Consider the following 15269-nt stretch of genomic DNA (forward strand, 5'->3'; position numbering starts at 1 on the left):
TTATTCTACAGTTCGTGCAAGATTAAGGGCAGCAAGTTGGTGTAACCAAGAGTGCTGGTTGAGTTTGCATACAAAATGTGTCTGGAACTATCCTCATAATTAGTAGAATTAGTGCATATGGCCAGTAATCTAGAACAGACCTGATTTTACTAAAAACACTATATAAAGGCTTAAAGTTGGTTAATAGAGCAGCAAAGAAACCTAATTATATCAGGACAAAGTCACAATAAGCACCAGAAACCAATGTCTATGGCCCTATCTGAGGGCAACTACTTATTCCTTTAATATTTATTACCAATCATGTTTTCTCCTCTTCCTGTTCTGACTACAGGTAGGAAAGATCAGTTATTGTGAACAGCGTGAAATGTAAACTATATTTAATTATCTTACTTATTTCATGTTTTATCAATTTTGCTTATTTGTGGGGAGGGCTCTTTTGATCTGATGGTGACAAGGAAAAGGATGATGGAGAGAAATTTTTCGCAGAGTAAAAAAGAAGTCAATCATTACTTGTGTAACATAGCAATGGCTTCTCTTGTTTTCAGCTGATCGAGTCCAAATGTTAAAGCGAAACGCCGAGCCAGTTCCTTAATCCCGCTGAAAGACGGCGACGATCTATCAAAATTATACCCATTTTCTTGGATCATCTCGTTGAACAGCTGCACAAACAAAACATTTTTCTAGTAACTTGTGTGTTACTGAACAGCACTGTTTCAAGAGTATTTTAAGGCACTCCCCCCCTTCTCTGTTTCCTAACATTATTAAACTCCTACAGAAACTAGAATTCAAACCACATTTTATATAAACCATTCAGCATTATATTTGGCCTACATTTCAGCAAATATGCAGGAATGAAAATAGGTTTAAAAACTACTTTATAAAAACACAACCATAAAGTTTACTGAATTACAAGCTGACCTCCCACACTTAATGGCAAGAAATAAATCCAATGAAATACCTGAATGTAGTTTTTCTGGTTCACCTGAATACAAAAGTTCTCTATGGGTCCTCTACTACTCCCTCACACTAAGAGACAGAACTGGAATAGGAAACTCTCTGGGTGATTCATCTTGTTCCTCCATTTTTAGGATAATTTGCGAGTGATAAGACATCCTACTTTACAGTGGTACCCAAGATCCCAAAATGAAAGCTTATTTCCAATTGAGTTGTTCAAACGTGTAAAGAGTCTTTTAATTATTTCATTAGATGTAATCTCATTGCTTCAGAAATTCTGCACTTTTAAAAACAATTTGAAATTGTTTAAAAATAATTAACAGATTCTTCAAATGTTTGAGCAGCTCGACTGGAGATTGAATTGTTTGAATGTGGGAAGAATCTCTATTTCATTAGAAGTTGATTGCTTCATAAATTCTACTCTTTAAATTTGAAACTGAATCTTGCCTAACATGCAGAGTACTATTTTAATCATACTAGAGATCGTTCTATGCACTTTTGCTTATTTTTATCACTGTTAATAAAACTTTATTTTTTAAAAAAGGCTTGTCTTTAACTAATAACCAATATAGGTATGTGGAATAGCAAAAACATACCTGCTGTAAACTGAGAATCAATGTTTTTGCACATTGAATTTTGTCTATTTGCCTCGTTTTACTCATTGTTTCTTTGATGATATCTCCGTAGTCGTTGTAATACTATCAGGATAAAAATACAGATAGTTTCAATTTCAATTAGAATAAAAATGTTATCCAGAAGGACTCCCTTGGTAATGAAGAACAAAGGCTCCAGATATAGAATAACAGAGTTGGAAGGGACCTTGGAGGTCTTTTCTAGTCCAACCCCCTGCTTAGGCAGGAAACCCTACACCACTTCAGACATATGGTTCTCCAACATCTTCTTAAAAACTTCAAGTGTTGCAGCATTCACAAGGAAATTTTTCTTTAGTTCTAAGTTGCTTCTTCCCTTGACTAGTTTCTATTCATTGCTTCTTGTCCTACCCTCAGGGGCCTTGGAGAATAGTCTGGCTCCCTCTTTTTTGTGGCAACCCGAGATATTGGAAAACTGCTATCATGTCTCCCCTGGTCCTTCTTTTCATTAAATTAGATATACCCAGTTCATGCAACTGTTCCATGTTTTAGCCTCCAGTCCCCTAATCATCTTTGTTGCTCCTGTCTGTACTCTTTCTAGAGTCTCAACATCCTTTCTGCATTGTGCCAACCAAAACTGAATGCAGTATTTCAAGTGTGGCCTCACCAAGGCAATATAAAATGGTATTAACCCTCCATGTGATCTTGAGTCTATCCCTCTGTTAATGCACCCTAGAACTATGTTGGCTTTTTTGGCAGCTGCTGTACACTGTTGGCTCCTATTTAAATGGTTGTCCACTAGGACTCCAAGGTCCCTCTCACACTTACTACTGTTAAGCAAGCTACCACATATACTGTATTTGTGCATTTTAGTTTTTCTTGCCTAAATGTAGAACCTTACTTTTAATACAACCACATTTATTCTGTATTTTTATATATGAGAATCTCAGATCCCTTTCCTTGCAGGCTTTCCTTACCTTCATATATTGCTTAAAAATATCTGCAGCAGTATTCATTTCCACCACGGTATATACAATAAGTTTACAAAAAGCCGCAAGCAAATTTCTTCTTTTGTGCAAAGCTTCTATCTTACTGGCTTCATCATCCTGCTGTCCATCTTTAACAAAAAGAAAAAGAAAAAAAGAACGTAGATAAGCATTTGGATGAACGGGCAGTTAGGACTGAGGTTATCAATTTTATCTTTATAACCTGGTTTTGCCCTGCAGTATTCTAACGAGATAAATAGTTCATAGTAAGAGAAAGAATACCATGCCAAAAACAGACTAAAAGATTTATTTAAATGCTAAAGTCCCCATTAGTATTAGTTTGAAATAAACTCATGTTTCTGTGTCCCAAAATTAACGAATTAACAAAGCCTTTAAAAAGATAACCCAAATTCTTAGAGTAGCTGGTAAGTTTTAAAGCTTGTTTTCAGACCTGCAGTCATTTTTTCCCAATCACCTGAGTGATGGAATTTTAAGGAAGTTCAGACAACAGTTGCTCCTCAAACATGCATTACAAAAATTCAGAGTGCATCAAAAATTAGGAAAATTTAAACTATAGCTTCAAGAGCAAAGTGACCCAAGATAAAATGAAAAAAATTCAAAGGCTCTCAGCTTTGCATGTGAGATTTTTTAAATTTTTAAAAGAGGCAACTGGACTTTCTGGTTTTTCTTTGAAGACGTTTGCTTCTCATCGAAGAAGCTTCTTCAGCTCTGACTGGAAGGTGGAATCCTTCCATTCTCCACCATCCAGACAGAGCTGAAGAAACTTCTTGGATGAGAAGCAAACGTTTTCAAAGAAAAAAACAGAAAGTCCAGTTGCCTCTTGAAAAAAAAGGCATCTTTGGGACAATCATGACCTGGATAACTGAGAATCTCCATAGACACATAATTCCAGACTTTCTCGTAGGAAAAAAACAACTACATCTCAGCAGGCCAAGTAAAGCTGAACAAGTTGTATCTCTACATTTCAAAGCAGAGAGGGCTAAAGTCCTACTCTTTTGAAACTGAGCACCTTCCTTTGGATACCGAATAAGCACTCTGTGGAGACCAAGATCTAGCCTACAATTCCTGTTGTAACTTCAGTGTCTGGCTAAGTAAAAACAAACAAATAAACAAACACACACAGCCAAAACCCCCCCAAAAAACCCCCAAAACAAACCTACAATTCAAGGAGAAAGAGAAGTGAGAACTTGTTGCTACCAAAAAGAAATCACAGAGACACATTTCCGCAGCCCATACCTGCACTGTTGTTATCATCGTCTTGGTCAATAAAGACATGATCAAGAATAAAACTTAGGAGTTCAGACTGTAAGGAAGAATCAGGAGCATAAACTAATGGCTCTAACATGTCACGTCCTCCTGACATGATCTGATGGCTGAAGATCATTAGCACGTCACACAAAATAGTGAAAGCCTGCAAGGGAAGTAAGAATAGGCATTGTTAAAAAAGAAAGAAAAACACAAATCTTTATCACAAGTCACACCTCTAAAAAGCGAGGCCCTTAGAACAGTTGTTCTGGGACCCCTGTGCAGTGGGGGGGGGGCATGAGATCATCATACAGGGTCTGTGGAGGCTTGAAAAAATATCATAATGTAAAACCTGTGTTAAGTTATGACCTATAAAGCCCTATATGGCTTAGGATCAGACTACCCATAGAACCGTCTTCTGCCTCATGTATCCCAGCGGCCAGTCAGGTCCCACAGAGTCGGCCTTCTCCAGGTCCCATGAGCCAGACATGTCTGGGGAAGAGCCTTCTCTGTGGCGGCCCCGGCCCTCTGGAATGAACTCCCTCCGGAGATACATACCGCCCCCTCCTTCCTGGTCTTTTGTAAAGCTTTGAAGACCTACCTCTGCCAGCGGGCATGGGGGCCGTGAGTTACGAGATTGTCCCAGGACGATAAGAATGATTGAATTGGATGAATGTGGATGATTGCATAAGGGGTTTTAGATTTTTTACTAACTCTGCATATGTCTTTAAAAATAATTAGATTTCTCATGTATATTATGTTTTTTTACAATGTTGTATGCCGCCCTGAGTAGCTTCGAGAAGGGCGGCATAGAAACCTAATAATTGAATGAATGAATGACTGTTGGAGGTCCCATGGTGAAGAAAAGAATTACCTGCTTTAGAACATTGCCCCAAGGTGTTTTTTTCAAGAGGCAACTAGACTTTTTGGTTTTTCTTAGGCTGGGAGACTAAGACATAAGAACAGTTGCAGAAATTGGATATGTCTAGAAGGACTAGGGGTAACATGACAGCAGTATTCCAATATTTGAAGGGCTGCCATAAAGAAGGGGGGCAAGCTATTCTCCAAAGTGCCCAAAGTCAAGACAAGAACCAGTAATCAAAGAACGAACCAACCAAATTTCCTAATGGTGAGAACAATTAACCAGTGGAATGTCATTCCCCACCATCCAATCAGAGCTGAAGTAGTTTCTTGGAGGAGAAGCAAAACATCTTCAAAGAAAAACCAGAAAGGCCAGTTGCCTCTTAAAAAAATAAAAACCTTTGGGACAACCAGGATCTGGATTAACTGAGAATTTCCATAGACGCTTAGAAAGTTGTGTTAATACACCTGACTACATTTTGTTTCAAGTATAGTCACAATATAAAACTGTCTCATTGAATAGAAGTTGATTCAAAGTCATTATTTGGAACTAACAGATTTATTATTCATTTTTACAGCATTATCTTTTCTTGTGTTTACTGTGTACTTTTGCCTTAGCTGTACTGACTTTGTTAGTAATGAAATTATATTATTTTTAAACAAATAAGTGACTTGGCACCTTCTCAGGTTTGGCCCTTTCAAAAAGTATACACACCCCTCCCATTTCAATACAGTTGGCAGGGCAAAATCTGAAATAAAACAAACGTTTCGGATCTGTTTCATTCACCAGGACACACAAATAATGCTGCATTTTCCTGCAAACAACTGTTAGTGCCAATGAAAAATCATCTAATGGTCAGATATTAAAATCAGCGACTTACTTGTTCTTTAACAGCAGTATTTACATTGGTAAGGTAGTGCTGACAGATTTGACAAAAAACTCTCATCTGTTTCTTTAAGCGTAGAAGGTCCTCCTTAGAAATGAAAGGATATGAAAACCGTGAGTGTGTTTATTTTGAATCATACTTCCATGATGAATAGAAGTGAGGTTTTCTTTAAAAGAAATGCGATAACTTTTTCTGTGGAGGGGGAACAGTAATGTAAAACTTCCCTTTACAATTCAGGTCATTTGATCTTTCACTGTCCCTACTTCTACAAATCAGAAACCAGACCCTTCCCTTCTTTCTCTTATTCCTCTTCTTATGGCACAGAGGAAATAACTCTCATATTATTCCAAGGTCAGCTATTTTTTACCCTGAGTGTACTTCAAATGGAGTTTTTACCCCAATATTAAGTATAGCTGAGTGTGTGTGCACTCATTCATTCAGACATGCGCGCACACACTGAAACTCCTCTCCTCTGCTTGTGTTCTGTTTGTATTGAATATGTTGGTAAACCTGCTCTTGTGTTGTGGTTAGATCTGGCCCAGCTCCTGCCCCAAGGACTGTGGATGTGGGGGAGACATCCACATGCTGCAGGCCTCTTACCCCCCCCCCCCGATGGAATCTGCTGATGAAGGCTCCTCTGACCAAGAAGACATGAGTGACAGGGAGGAGGAGAGTGTGGCAGACAGCTCAGAAGGAGATCAATTATCTGTCTCCTCCTTGGATTCAGAACAAGAGTTAATGATACAGCCACGCATGCGGAGAGCGATGCATAGGCAGCAACAACTGAGAGATTATTATCAAAGAAAATGAGGCCACCTGTGGTTGGGTGGGGCTGTGGTCATTAGTGAGGCTGCTATAAAGAGCAGCCTGTGGGTTTGGCCATTGTGGAGGATTATCTGATACTTGTGTTTCGTGACTGCTTTGCTGACTTCGACCCTTTGTGTGCTGATTTTTCCCCGCTTTGAAACTAAACCAGGGCAAAGTGTGTTTCACTTTGTGAAAGAAGGACTGTGAATTGCCTCACAGCTGCAAGCTAAGTATCACAGAACTGATAAGGGACTTGTACAAATTACCAGTTTGTTTGGAGACCTGTGCTCTTTGCTATACCAAAAGAGGGCTTGGTTTAAGTGAATTTTCATTATAAAGAACATTGTTTTGAATTTTCAAACGTGTGTGTCTGAAATTTGTACCTGTGAATTTTTGGGAGGAGTCTACCAGAGAGCCCAACATAACATTTTGATATTGTATATTTACTTTATATTTTATATATAAAGAGAAGTTGTGAATAGCCTGATCAGCTTCAGCACACTATTGCAGCCTGATTCGGCACAAGCAGCTGATTGGTGGGTGGATCGGCTTCCTGGAATACCCCCAATTATCTGTTCCAGGGTGCAGGGATTACTACAGACCATCGCCTCCTCCATGCCTGGTGTTTTTGGCTACATTTGGTGTATAAAACACACCCAAATTTTCATCCTCTCTTAGGGGGTGGAAAAAGTGTGCCTTATACTCCGAACAATATGGTATATACAAAGACAGGCAGTGATTCACTTAACGTCTGTGGCAAAAGGTTGTAAAATGGGGCAAAACACACTTAAAAACCGTCTTGCATGGCAACAGAAATTGTGGCTGTAAGTCAAGGATTATCCGTATGCCATTTCCACGGACTGAATTTTTCCCCTGGTGTCGCCAGCACTTACCTTGGTAGAACTGCTCTCAGCTACTTTTGCTAGCTGCCAGAGGATTACATAGTGAGTACACTGCAGTGCGTGAATAACTATCTGTGTTTCAAAAAAAAGAAAAGAAAGGAAAAGTTTTGAGAGTAAGGTCTGATCGTTCTCAACTTGCTCTATCGTTTTATATTGTCCTTTCAAAGGAACATGAACAACAAAAAAAAAAATACTAACCTGTTCAGGCATATCTCCATTCTCAATGCCCGTTTTTAGTAGCTTGTAGTTACAACTAAACAAGTCCCACCTTGACAGATCGTGTGCACTGAAAAATAAAATAAATGCATGAAGGCCTCTGATTCACTGTTTCTTTTGTACTGAACTGATAGCACAAGTAGTGATTGTGGTCATGGAAAAACTGAATGACCACCTTTGGTAACTGGGTTCTGTTACGTGGGTAAAAAGATAAAGGTTCCCCTCGCGCATGTGTGCTAGGCGTTCCCGACTCTAGGGAGCAGTGCCCATCTCTGTTCCAGAGCCAAAGAGCCAGCGCTGTCTGAGAACATGTCCGCAGTCATGTGGCTGGCATGACTAAATGCCAAAGACGCACGGAACACTGTTACCTTCCCACCAAAGGTGGTTCCTATTTTTCTACTTGCATTTTGTATGTACTTTCGAACTGCTAGGTTGGCAGAAGCTGGGACAAGTAGCAGGAGCTCACTCAGTTACGTGGCGTTGGGGATTCGAACCACTGACCAGCCTGAACAAGCTCAGCATCTTAGCCACTGAGTCACCATGTCCATGCTACGTGTCAATGTAAGTACAAAATCCCAATCCGTGGAGATGTAAAGCTCTGGCCACTTATTTATCTGACTTTCAGATATGATTGTTTATAATTCAACATACCTAATACTCCTTCCTCCTATTTCCCCCCAAACAAATAACCCTCTAAAGTGAGTTGGTCTGAAAGAGTGGGATTGGCTCAAAGTCACCCAGCCGGCTTTCGTGCCTAAGGCAGGACTAGAACTCATAGTCTCAGGTGGCAGTCACTGTCTCCTGATTCCTTGGCCAGCACTTTAACTATAAGACCATTTGTCTTAGCCCCCAACCTATTTTCTTTTAAAGAAATGCCACATAGATGCATGCTTGCTATTCTGAGTAAATAATCTAACTGTACAGAATGCATAGTAGTGTCCTGGTATCATTTTTTCACTATCTAATATTACTATCAGTACTCATTAAAGGCAGAATGAGGAGAACGATCCTACAAAACATAGCAGAAGAAGTTGAAACAAAACAAAAAGTGAGTGGACTTTAAAAAAAAAAATACAGTGATACCTTGTCTTACAAACTTAATTGGTTCCGGGACGAGGTTCTTAAGGTGAAAAGTTTGTAAGACGAAACAATGTTTCCCATAGGAATCAATGGAAAAGTGATTAATGCGTGCAAGCCCAAAATTTACCCCTTTTGCCAGCCGAAGCGCCCATTTTTGCACTGCTGGGATTCCCCTGAGGCTCCCCTCCATGGGAAACCCCACCTCCGGACCTCTGTGTTTTTGCGATGCTGCGATTTCACTGAGGCTCCTCTCACTGGGAAACCCCACCTCTGGACTTCCGTTGCCAGCGAAGCGCCCGTTTTTGTGCTGCTGGGATTCCCCTGCAGCATCACAAAAACACGGAAGTCTGGAGATGGGGTTTCCCATGGAGGGGAGCCTCAGGGGAATCCCAGCAGCACAAAAACGGGTGCTTCGCTGGCAATGGAAGTCCGGAGGCGGGACATCCCAGCGGCGGCGGTGGGTTTGTAAGGTGAAAATAGTTTGTAAGAAGAGGCAAAAAAATCTTAAACCCCGGGTTTGTATCTCGAAAAGTTTGTATGACGAGGCGTTTGTAAGACGAGGTATCACTGTATACATACAATAAAACAATTCACAAAGCTTCTCATAAACAAACAAAATTAAGACCAGTGAAAGGTGGACAAGCTGTTGCTTTACTTACTTGTGAAAAGCAGTAATTCGCTTTAATGTTGACAAAACCTGATAAGCGTCATCTTCATCCGGTTCTTCTCCCTAGGTTTAAAAAGTTGCAGAGTTGCAATTCAGTGATTTCATGAAGCCAAAGGATGACCTGCTGCTCTACTTTAAAATTAAGAAGTATTCAACCAATATGTGAAGTGTATTTGTTTGCAAAGTGAATGAAAAGCAAGAGGAGATAAAATTGTAACTTGAAGGAGATAGAGACAGAGACAGAGGCAGAGAAAGAAAAAAGATACACACCTCCTGCAGAAAATCTTCAAGAAGCCGGTTGAATTTATCTGCTAGCTCATCTATAAGCTGGCTTCTTGCAATATCTACTCGGTTAAAGATGGTGAACTCCTCGTTACAGAGGGCGTGGTAGGTTTTAGAACAAGCTTCCAAAACGTCAGTATCTGTGTGCTTTTCTACAATATCCCGGATCTGTCGTAATAAGGCATCCAAATGCTAGTAAACAGACCAAAAAACAAAACAAATAAATAATAATCAACCATCCATCGATTTTCTGGTGTGTTTGTTCAAATTCCCGTTTGCTCATCCCCATCACAGTCTCTTGCTCCAGGAGAATTGGGTTTAATTGTTGTGACAGTAACAAACAGCCGTTTCTTCAGCTGCAGAGCCCACAAGGGAAAGCCAGCCTTGGGTCAAATGGATCTTTTTACTTGGCTTACCTTTTCTAATCTCCCTGTTGTGTAGATTTCCAAATCAAAATATTGTGGCAACTGTAACAAGTTGGTGACTTTCTCTGCGTCTACAGAATACTGTGGAGATGAATGACAATTAGTTAAATCCCAAAGAGTTCCCCATAAAATCAGTTTCTCACTTTTCATAAATCCAAATTCATTTAAAAAAATCTAAAATGTTCAGTATCAGACACTGGGGACACAGAATTAGCAATCATTCCTCTAATCTAATCTAAATGCATCACAAAATATTAGGAAACCTAGCAAGACAGAATTTCAGGAAGAGCTAAAAAACCTCCACACTTTTTGAAAACATGGAAAGGTGTCACCAATAATAATTTTATCAAATAGGCTGATCAACTATTTACTTTATTACAAGACACCTTCTTATGCAACTGTGACTTAATCATTGTAGGAGATGAACAGGTGGAGTCGGAGGGCGGGGTCAACCATGTCATCCATTTGGAGTTACTACACTCCACAAAAATTCTGTTAATTCTTATCTAATTTGTTTTGACTGTTAGTAGATCAGATTCATAAGGTAGCATGAAATAAACTCATCGTACTTCTGAACTCTATTACAGCCCCTAGTTTCTTGGGCCTGACAAACATTTATTTATTTATTTATTAATCAGATTTCTATGCCGCCCCTCTCCGCAGACTCGGGGTGGCTCACAGCAATAATAATACAATGTAAACAAATCTAATATTTAAGTTAATTTAAAACCCCAATTTAGAAACCAATCATACATACTAGCATACCATGCATAAATTTTATAATCTTAGGGGGAGGGAAAGTATCAATTCCCCCATGCCTGATGACAGAGGTGGGTTTTAAGGAGCTTACGAAAGGCTAGGAGGGTGGGGGCAACTCTGATATCTGGGGGGAATTGGTTCCAAAGGGTCGGGGCCGCCACAGAGAAGGCTCTTCCCCTGGGTCCCGCCAAACGACATTGTTTAGTTGACGGGACCCGGAGAAGGCCAACTCTGTGGGACCTAAGTGGTCGCTGGGATTCTATGTCATCAACATAGAAAGAAAAAGAAAAATCACACTCACTTTTGCTAAAAGCTGAGGAAGTGCGATAGCAAAAAGCTCTGTGATTTTAGTTCTGTCATCCAACTGAGTTTTTTTCTCCTTTGCTGTAAGGACCTAAGGTTAAAAACAAAACAAACAAGAAAACAAGAAAGATCAGCAGGATTAAAGACTAGTATTATCAGCATCTGTTGGATGCAAACCCAAGATGTGATTCATTAATGGGCAATATCTGGTACATGAGCCAAATTCAACTACATTTCAAGAAGGATCAATTTTCTCAGAATTAAGAAATCATTTCTAGAGTGCTTCCAAAGGTGACATTCTGTTATTCCAAAGCAACTTTTTCAAGTCACCATTCAGAGCAATCAATTTTTTTCACTAACATATGCTCAAGAAAGGGAATGCAGTAGGTGGCCGAGCCGCTTTAGAACGACAGCGTTGCAAATAAATTTCGTTGTACGGCTTTTTTTAAAGTCACCAGAATTCTGATGTGTAATGTTTTTACCTAAAAATTAGAATTAAGTGCTATGACTGTTATCAAGCAAACAAGCTTGGGATTTTTCAAGACCTTCAAATGGTTCAATCTGACCCCAGAAATAGAAGATTACCCAGGCTAAAAATAACATGTTTTCACTGCCTTACTCTAGGCATGCATTCTGATTCCAAAGAGATGACATTATACACTTATTCTGAATTGCACACAGTAATATTACAAGGAATAGGAAATGTTAAAGGCTAGTGCATAATTTTCTTTGAAATTATACATTATCCTGATATTTCTTCCAACAACTGTGATTCTACTGCTGATGTAATGCACACTGGCTCAAAACCCAATATAGTGGAAAACTTCATTTTTCTCTTTAAAAAATCATTAAAATTAGCTGGACAATATATTAGTATTTTTAAAAAATACCCGTTTTCCTGTTCCTCTTCCTACAGGGGGATGGCATTCAGCTGCTTGTCTAATTGTACACAGCATTATTTCAATTAGTGCAGTTTCCTGTTTGTCTGTTAAAGCTGAAATTATTAAAAAGAAAAAAAAATAGAAAAATGTAATTTCTTTTAATCATGTATGTTAAGAACCACTTGAACGTAAGATTTAATCACAAGAATTGTTGATAAATTCTTTTGTTTTGTACCTCAAATTAAATCTTGCAAATTAGTACATTAAATTAGCTACTATTACGACACCAGTATTAAACAGAAAACAACCTGATCTAAGAAGAAATACATAAAAATACCTAAAAGTCTTACACCTGAAATCTGAGTTGGAAGTTTTTCCAGGCCCCTTAATCAAAAGTTTTTTTGAATATAAATATTTAATGAAATAACTGCTCTATTTTTATTTGGAATGAAATATGCTAGCAATAATTAGAAATTACTACTACAGTTTAATCATTTTAACTGCTCATTTTTGCAAATAAATTCATTTTAGACACGTTATCATAGGGCATTTCTGTAAAAATTTGAATACTCAAATCAACATGATCATAATTTCTAAACTTTACTTACTCAATGTTTTCAAAGTTATTTCATTTTTACTTGTATGATTTGGTTGAATTTCTTACTTTCTTGAAGTTAGGGACAACTATGTGCATTTTAAAACACGCTTTCAAAACAAGAGTGAAATCTTACGTTCTTCTCCATTTAGGGGTTCTTCCAACAGAAGGCTATTCATACATTCCCAGTCCTTCAAAAGGTCAGTGGCACAATCCCACATGCTGTCCACCAAATAAGCAGCATGCTCATGTAACTGAAAAAGAGCCAGAGGTGTTTACTATGCATTTTATGAAAAGCTTCCCAAAAGTGCTATTAAAAAGGCAAACGCCATTTGTAATTTAAGGGAACAAATGTATATTTGTAGAAGAAAGGCATCATCTGTGTGATAAAAAATGTTGTGATATTTGCCTCGGGTCTATCATGTCTTCTTCTCACTTTTTGAAATTACTTTTAATCAACTAAAACTTGCTCGCCAAATTTACTGGATTTCAACTGGCTTCGCAATTGAAATGATCCTTATTAGGTAGCAACCTTCTTGGAAAGACAATTATTATCTTTCCTCTCTCCCACATTCTTACATCATTAATATTTTCAATATTGATCAGAATTAGGGTTGAATTTGGAGGTTCTTATAAACAAGCATACACAAGATAGATAGAATCAGACCTACAAAGATATCATGTCTTGCAACGGTATTTAAAATGCTTGGGACACGAATAAATTTACACCATGTTCCTGTAAGTACATTCAGCTACACAATAATTAAAGGAAGCTTTTCTTAAGGAACTACGATACATTAGTATAGTTATATGGATTAAGTTTACAAAATGTTGCACAGTCATAGGCTATTTCTTCCTAAGAAAATGGAACTTAATTTGGCTCAACAGAAAGCACATACAAAAAAATACTTCTGAAGAACAGAGTATGACAAAAGAGTAAAGCATGTGTACATACCTCACTTTCCAAAAAGAAAAATACTAATGTTTTGACAAGATTAGCATTTGGACCTTGCCTTCCTCTTCTTTTAAGAATTCCATCTTCTTCAGGGTCTCTGCGACTGAAAAGCCTTCCCGGGGAGGGGGGGGGAGAGAAAGCATAATTATACAGAGTTAGCTAAAAATAAAAAAACGTTCTTGACATATATAACAGATTTAGTTCTTAGTTGCTCCACTGGAATTCTCAATTGTCCATGTGGGGAACCATGAACTTTATCTAAATGGCTCAGTGATTCAGCTCAATGTCCAATTCACAAGTTATAGTTGGTTTAATGCAAGTGTTAGCAATCTGCGGCTCTTAAGCTGCATGCAGTTCTTTGGGCCCTCTGCTGTGGCTCCGTCAGGTGATCCCACCACTGGCTGTCCCCAGCCCTCACTTTCCCCTCCCAATCAGTCCTTGCCTGGCCTGAGAAGGTAAGGGGGATGGCATCGTGCCAGATTATCTCCAGGACCGCCTTCTGCTGCATGAATCCCAGCGACCAGTTAGGTCCCACAGAGTTGGCCTTCTCCGGGTCCCGTCGACTAAGCAATGTCGTTTGGCAGGACCCAGGAGAAGAGCCTTCTCTGGGGCGGCCCTGACCCTCTGGAACCAGCTCCCCCCAGATATCAGAGTTGCCCCCACCCTCCTTGCCTTTCGCAATCTCCTTAAAACCCACCTCTGTCGTCAGGCATGGGGGAATTGAAATTTCCCTTCCCTCTAGGCTTATAGAATTTATACATGGTATGTTTGTATGTATGAGTGATTCTTTAAACTGGGTTTTTTAGATTGTTTTTAATATTAGATTTGTTTACATTGTCTTTTTATATTGTTGTTAGCCGCCCCGAGTCTTTGGAGAGGGGCGGCATACAAATCTAAAAAATAATAATAAAATAATAATAATAATAATAATGGAGAAGTGGGGAAGAGACAGAGAGAGGAGGGAAGAGAGAGAGGGAGGGAAGAAGAGGAGGAGAGAGAGAGAGAGAGAAAGAAAGAGAGAGATGTCAAAAGGATTTTATTGTTCCCGGTGTTTTTTAACAACCAGTTCTCTGCTCTAATGATTGCCTGGATAGGGGTGGCTAGGGAGTCCTGTGACTGGTGGAAGTGAGTGACATCGAGTTGGCCACACCCACCCAGGTTTTGTGGGTCCCGATGTTTTCTTTTCTTTGGGAAAGGAATCCAAAATGGCTCTTTGAGTGTTTAAGGTTGCAGACCCCTGGTTTAATGAAATGTTACTTTCTCCTTACTTTTTGTACAGAAATTCTCCTGCTGCTACAGCCACTGGTCGATGAGCTGAGTAAACCAGATGATAGACATTTTCACAGTCTTCTGCAGTCAGAACTTCTTCACTACTCCTGAAAAAATGCAGTAATTAATTGTTAAAAAGGCAAGCAAAAAAGGTGGTCTTTTACTTACGACAGTTCACTTAGTAATCATGTGAAGTTACAATGCCAGTGAAAAAAAACAACCATTTTTCACACCTATGACCATTGAGGCATTCCCACAGTCACATGATTTACATTTGAATGCTTGGCAACTGACTCCAATTTATGATAGTTGTAGTGTCCAAGGTCATGTGATTCCCTTTTGTGACCTTCTGACAAGCAAAGTCATTTGGGAAGCCAGAATCACTTAACAACTGGGTTACCAATTTAACAACTGCAGTGAGTGACTGCAAATACAACATCTCTATACTGGGAGTGAGTGAAATGTGCTGGTCTAAAAATGGAATGTATAGAATATGAGATTATATTATCTACTTCTCTGATGAAAATAGTACACATCATTGAAATAGGCGTTGATTGCTTACCTGAACGCCTCTTCTCGTACGG

The 15269-nt window shown here is 39.0% G+C and overlaps 1 protein-coding gene across 1 annotated transcript in view; it reads right to left on the reverse strand.

The window, feature by feature from the left end:
* Window positions 1–15269, reverse strand: part of STAG2 (STAG2 cohesin complex component) — a 45783-nt gene that overhangs the window by 10115 nt on the left and 20399 nt on the right. The window contains exons 12-26 of the mRNA XM_070759887.1: window positions 14685–14792; window positions 13417–13528; window positions 12598–12715; window positions 11876–11979; window positions 10984–11076; window positions 9915–10004; window positions 9487–9690; window positions 9209–9279; window positions 7452–7539; window positions 7245–7325; window positions 5539–5631; window positions 3788–3962; window positions 2522–2661; window positions 1551–1652; window positions 511–659 (exon numbers count right to left, since the gene is read on the reverse strand). Of these exons, the coding sequence (XP_070615988.1) occupies window positions 511–659; window positions 1551–1652; window positions 2522–2661; window positions 3788–3962; window positions 5539–5631; window positions 7245–7325; window positions 7452–7539; window positions 9209–9279; window positions 9487–9690; window positions 9915–10004; window positions 10984–11076; window positions 11876–11979; window positions 12598–12715; window positions 13417–13528; window positions 14685–14792 (1728 nt within the window). The remainder of the gene's footprint in view (window positions 1–510; window positions 660–1550; window positions 1653–2521; window positions 2662–3787; window positions 3963–5538; window positions 5632–7244; window positions 7326–7451; window positions 7540–9208; window positions 9280–9486; window positions 9691–9914; window positions 10005–10983; window positions 11077–11875; window positions 11980–12597; window positions 12716–13416; window positions 13529–14684; window positions 14793–15269) is intronic.

The sequence above is a fragment of the Erythrolamprus reginae genome, chromosome 8, assembly GCF_031021105.1.
Source record: "Erythrolamprus reginae isolate rEryReg1 chromosome 8, rEryReg1.hap1, whole genome shotgun sequence".
Lineage (NCBI taxonomy): Eukaryota > Metazoa > Chordata > Lepidosauria > Squamata > Dipsadidae > Erythrolamprus > Erythrolamprus reginae.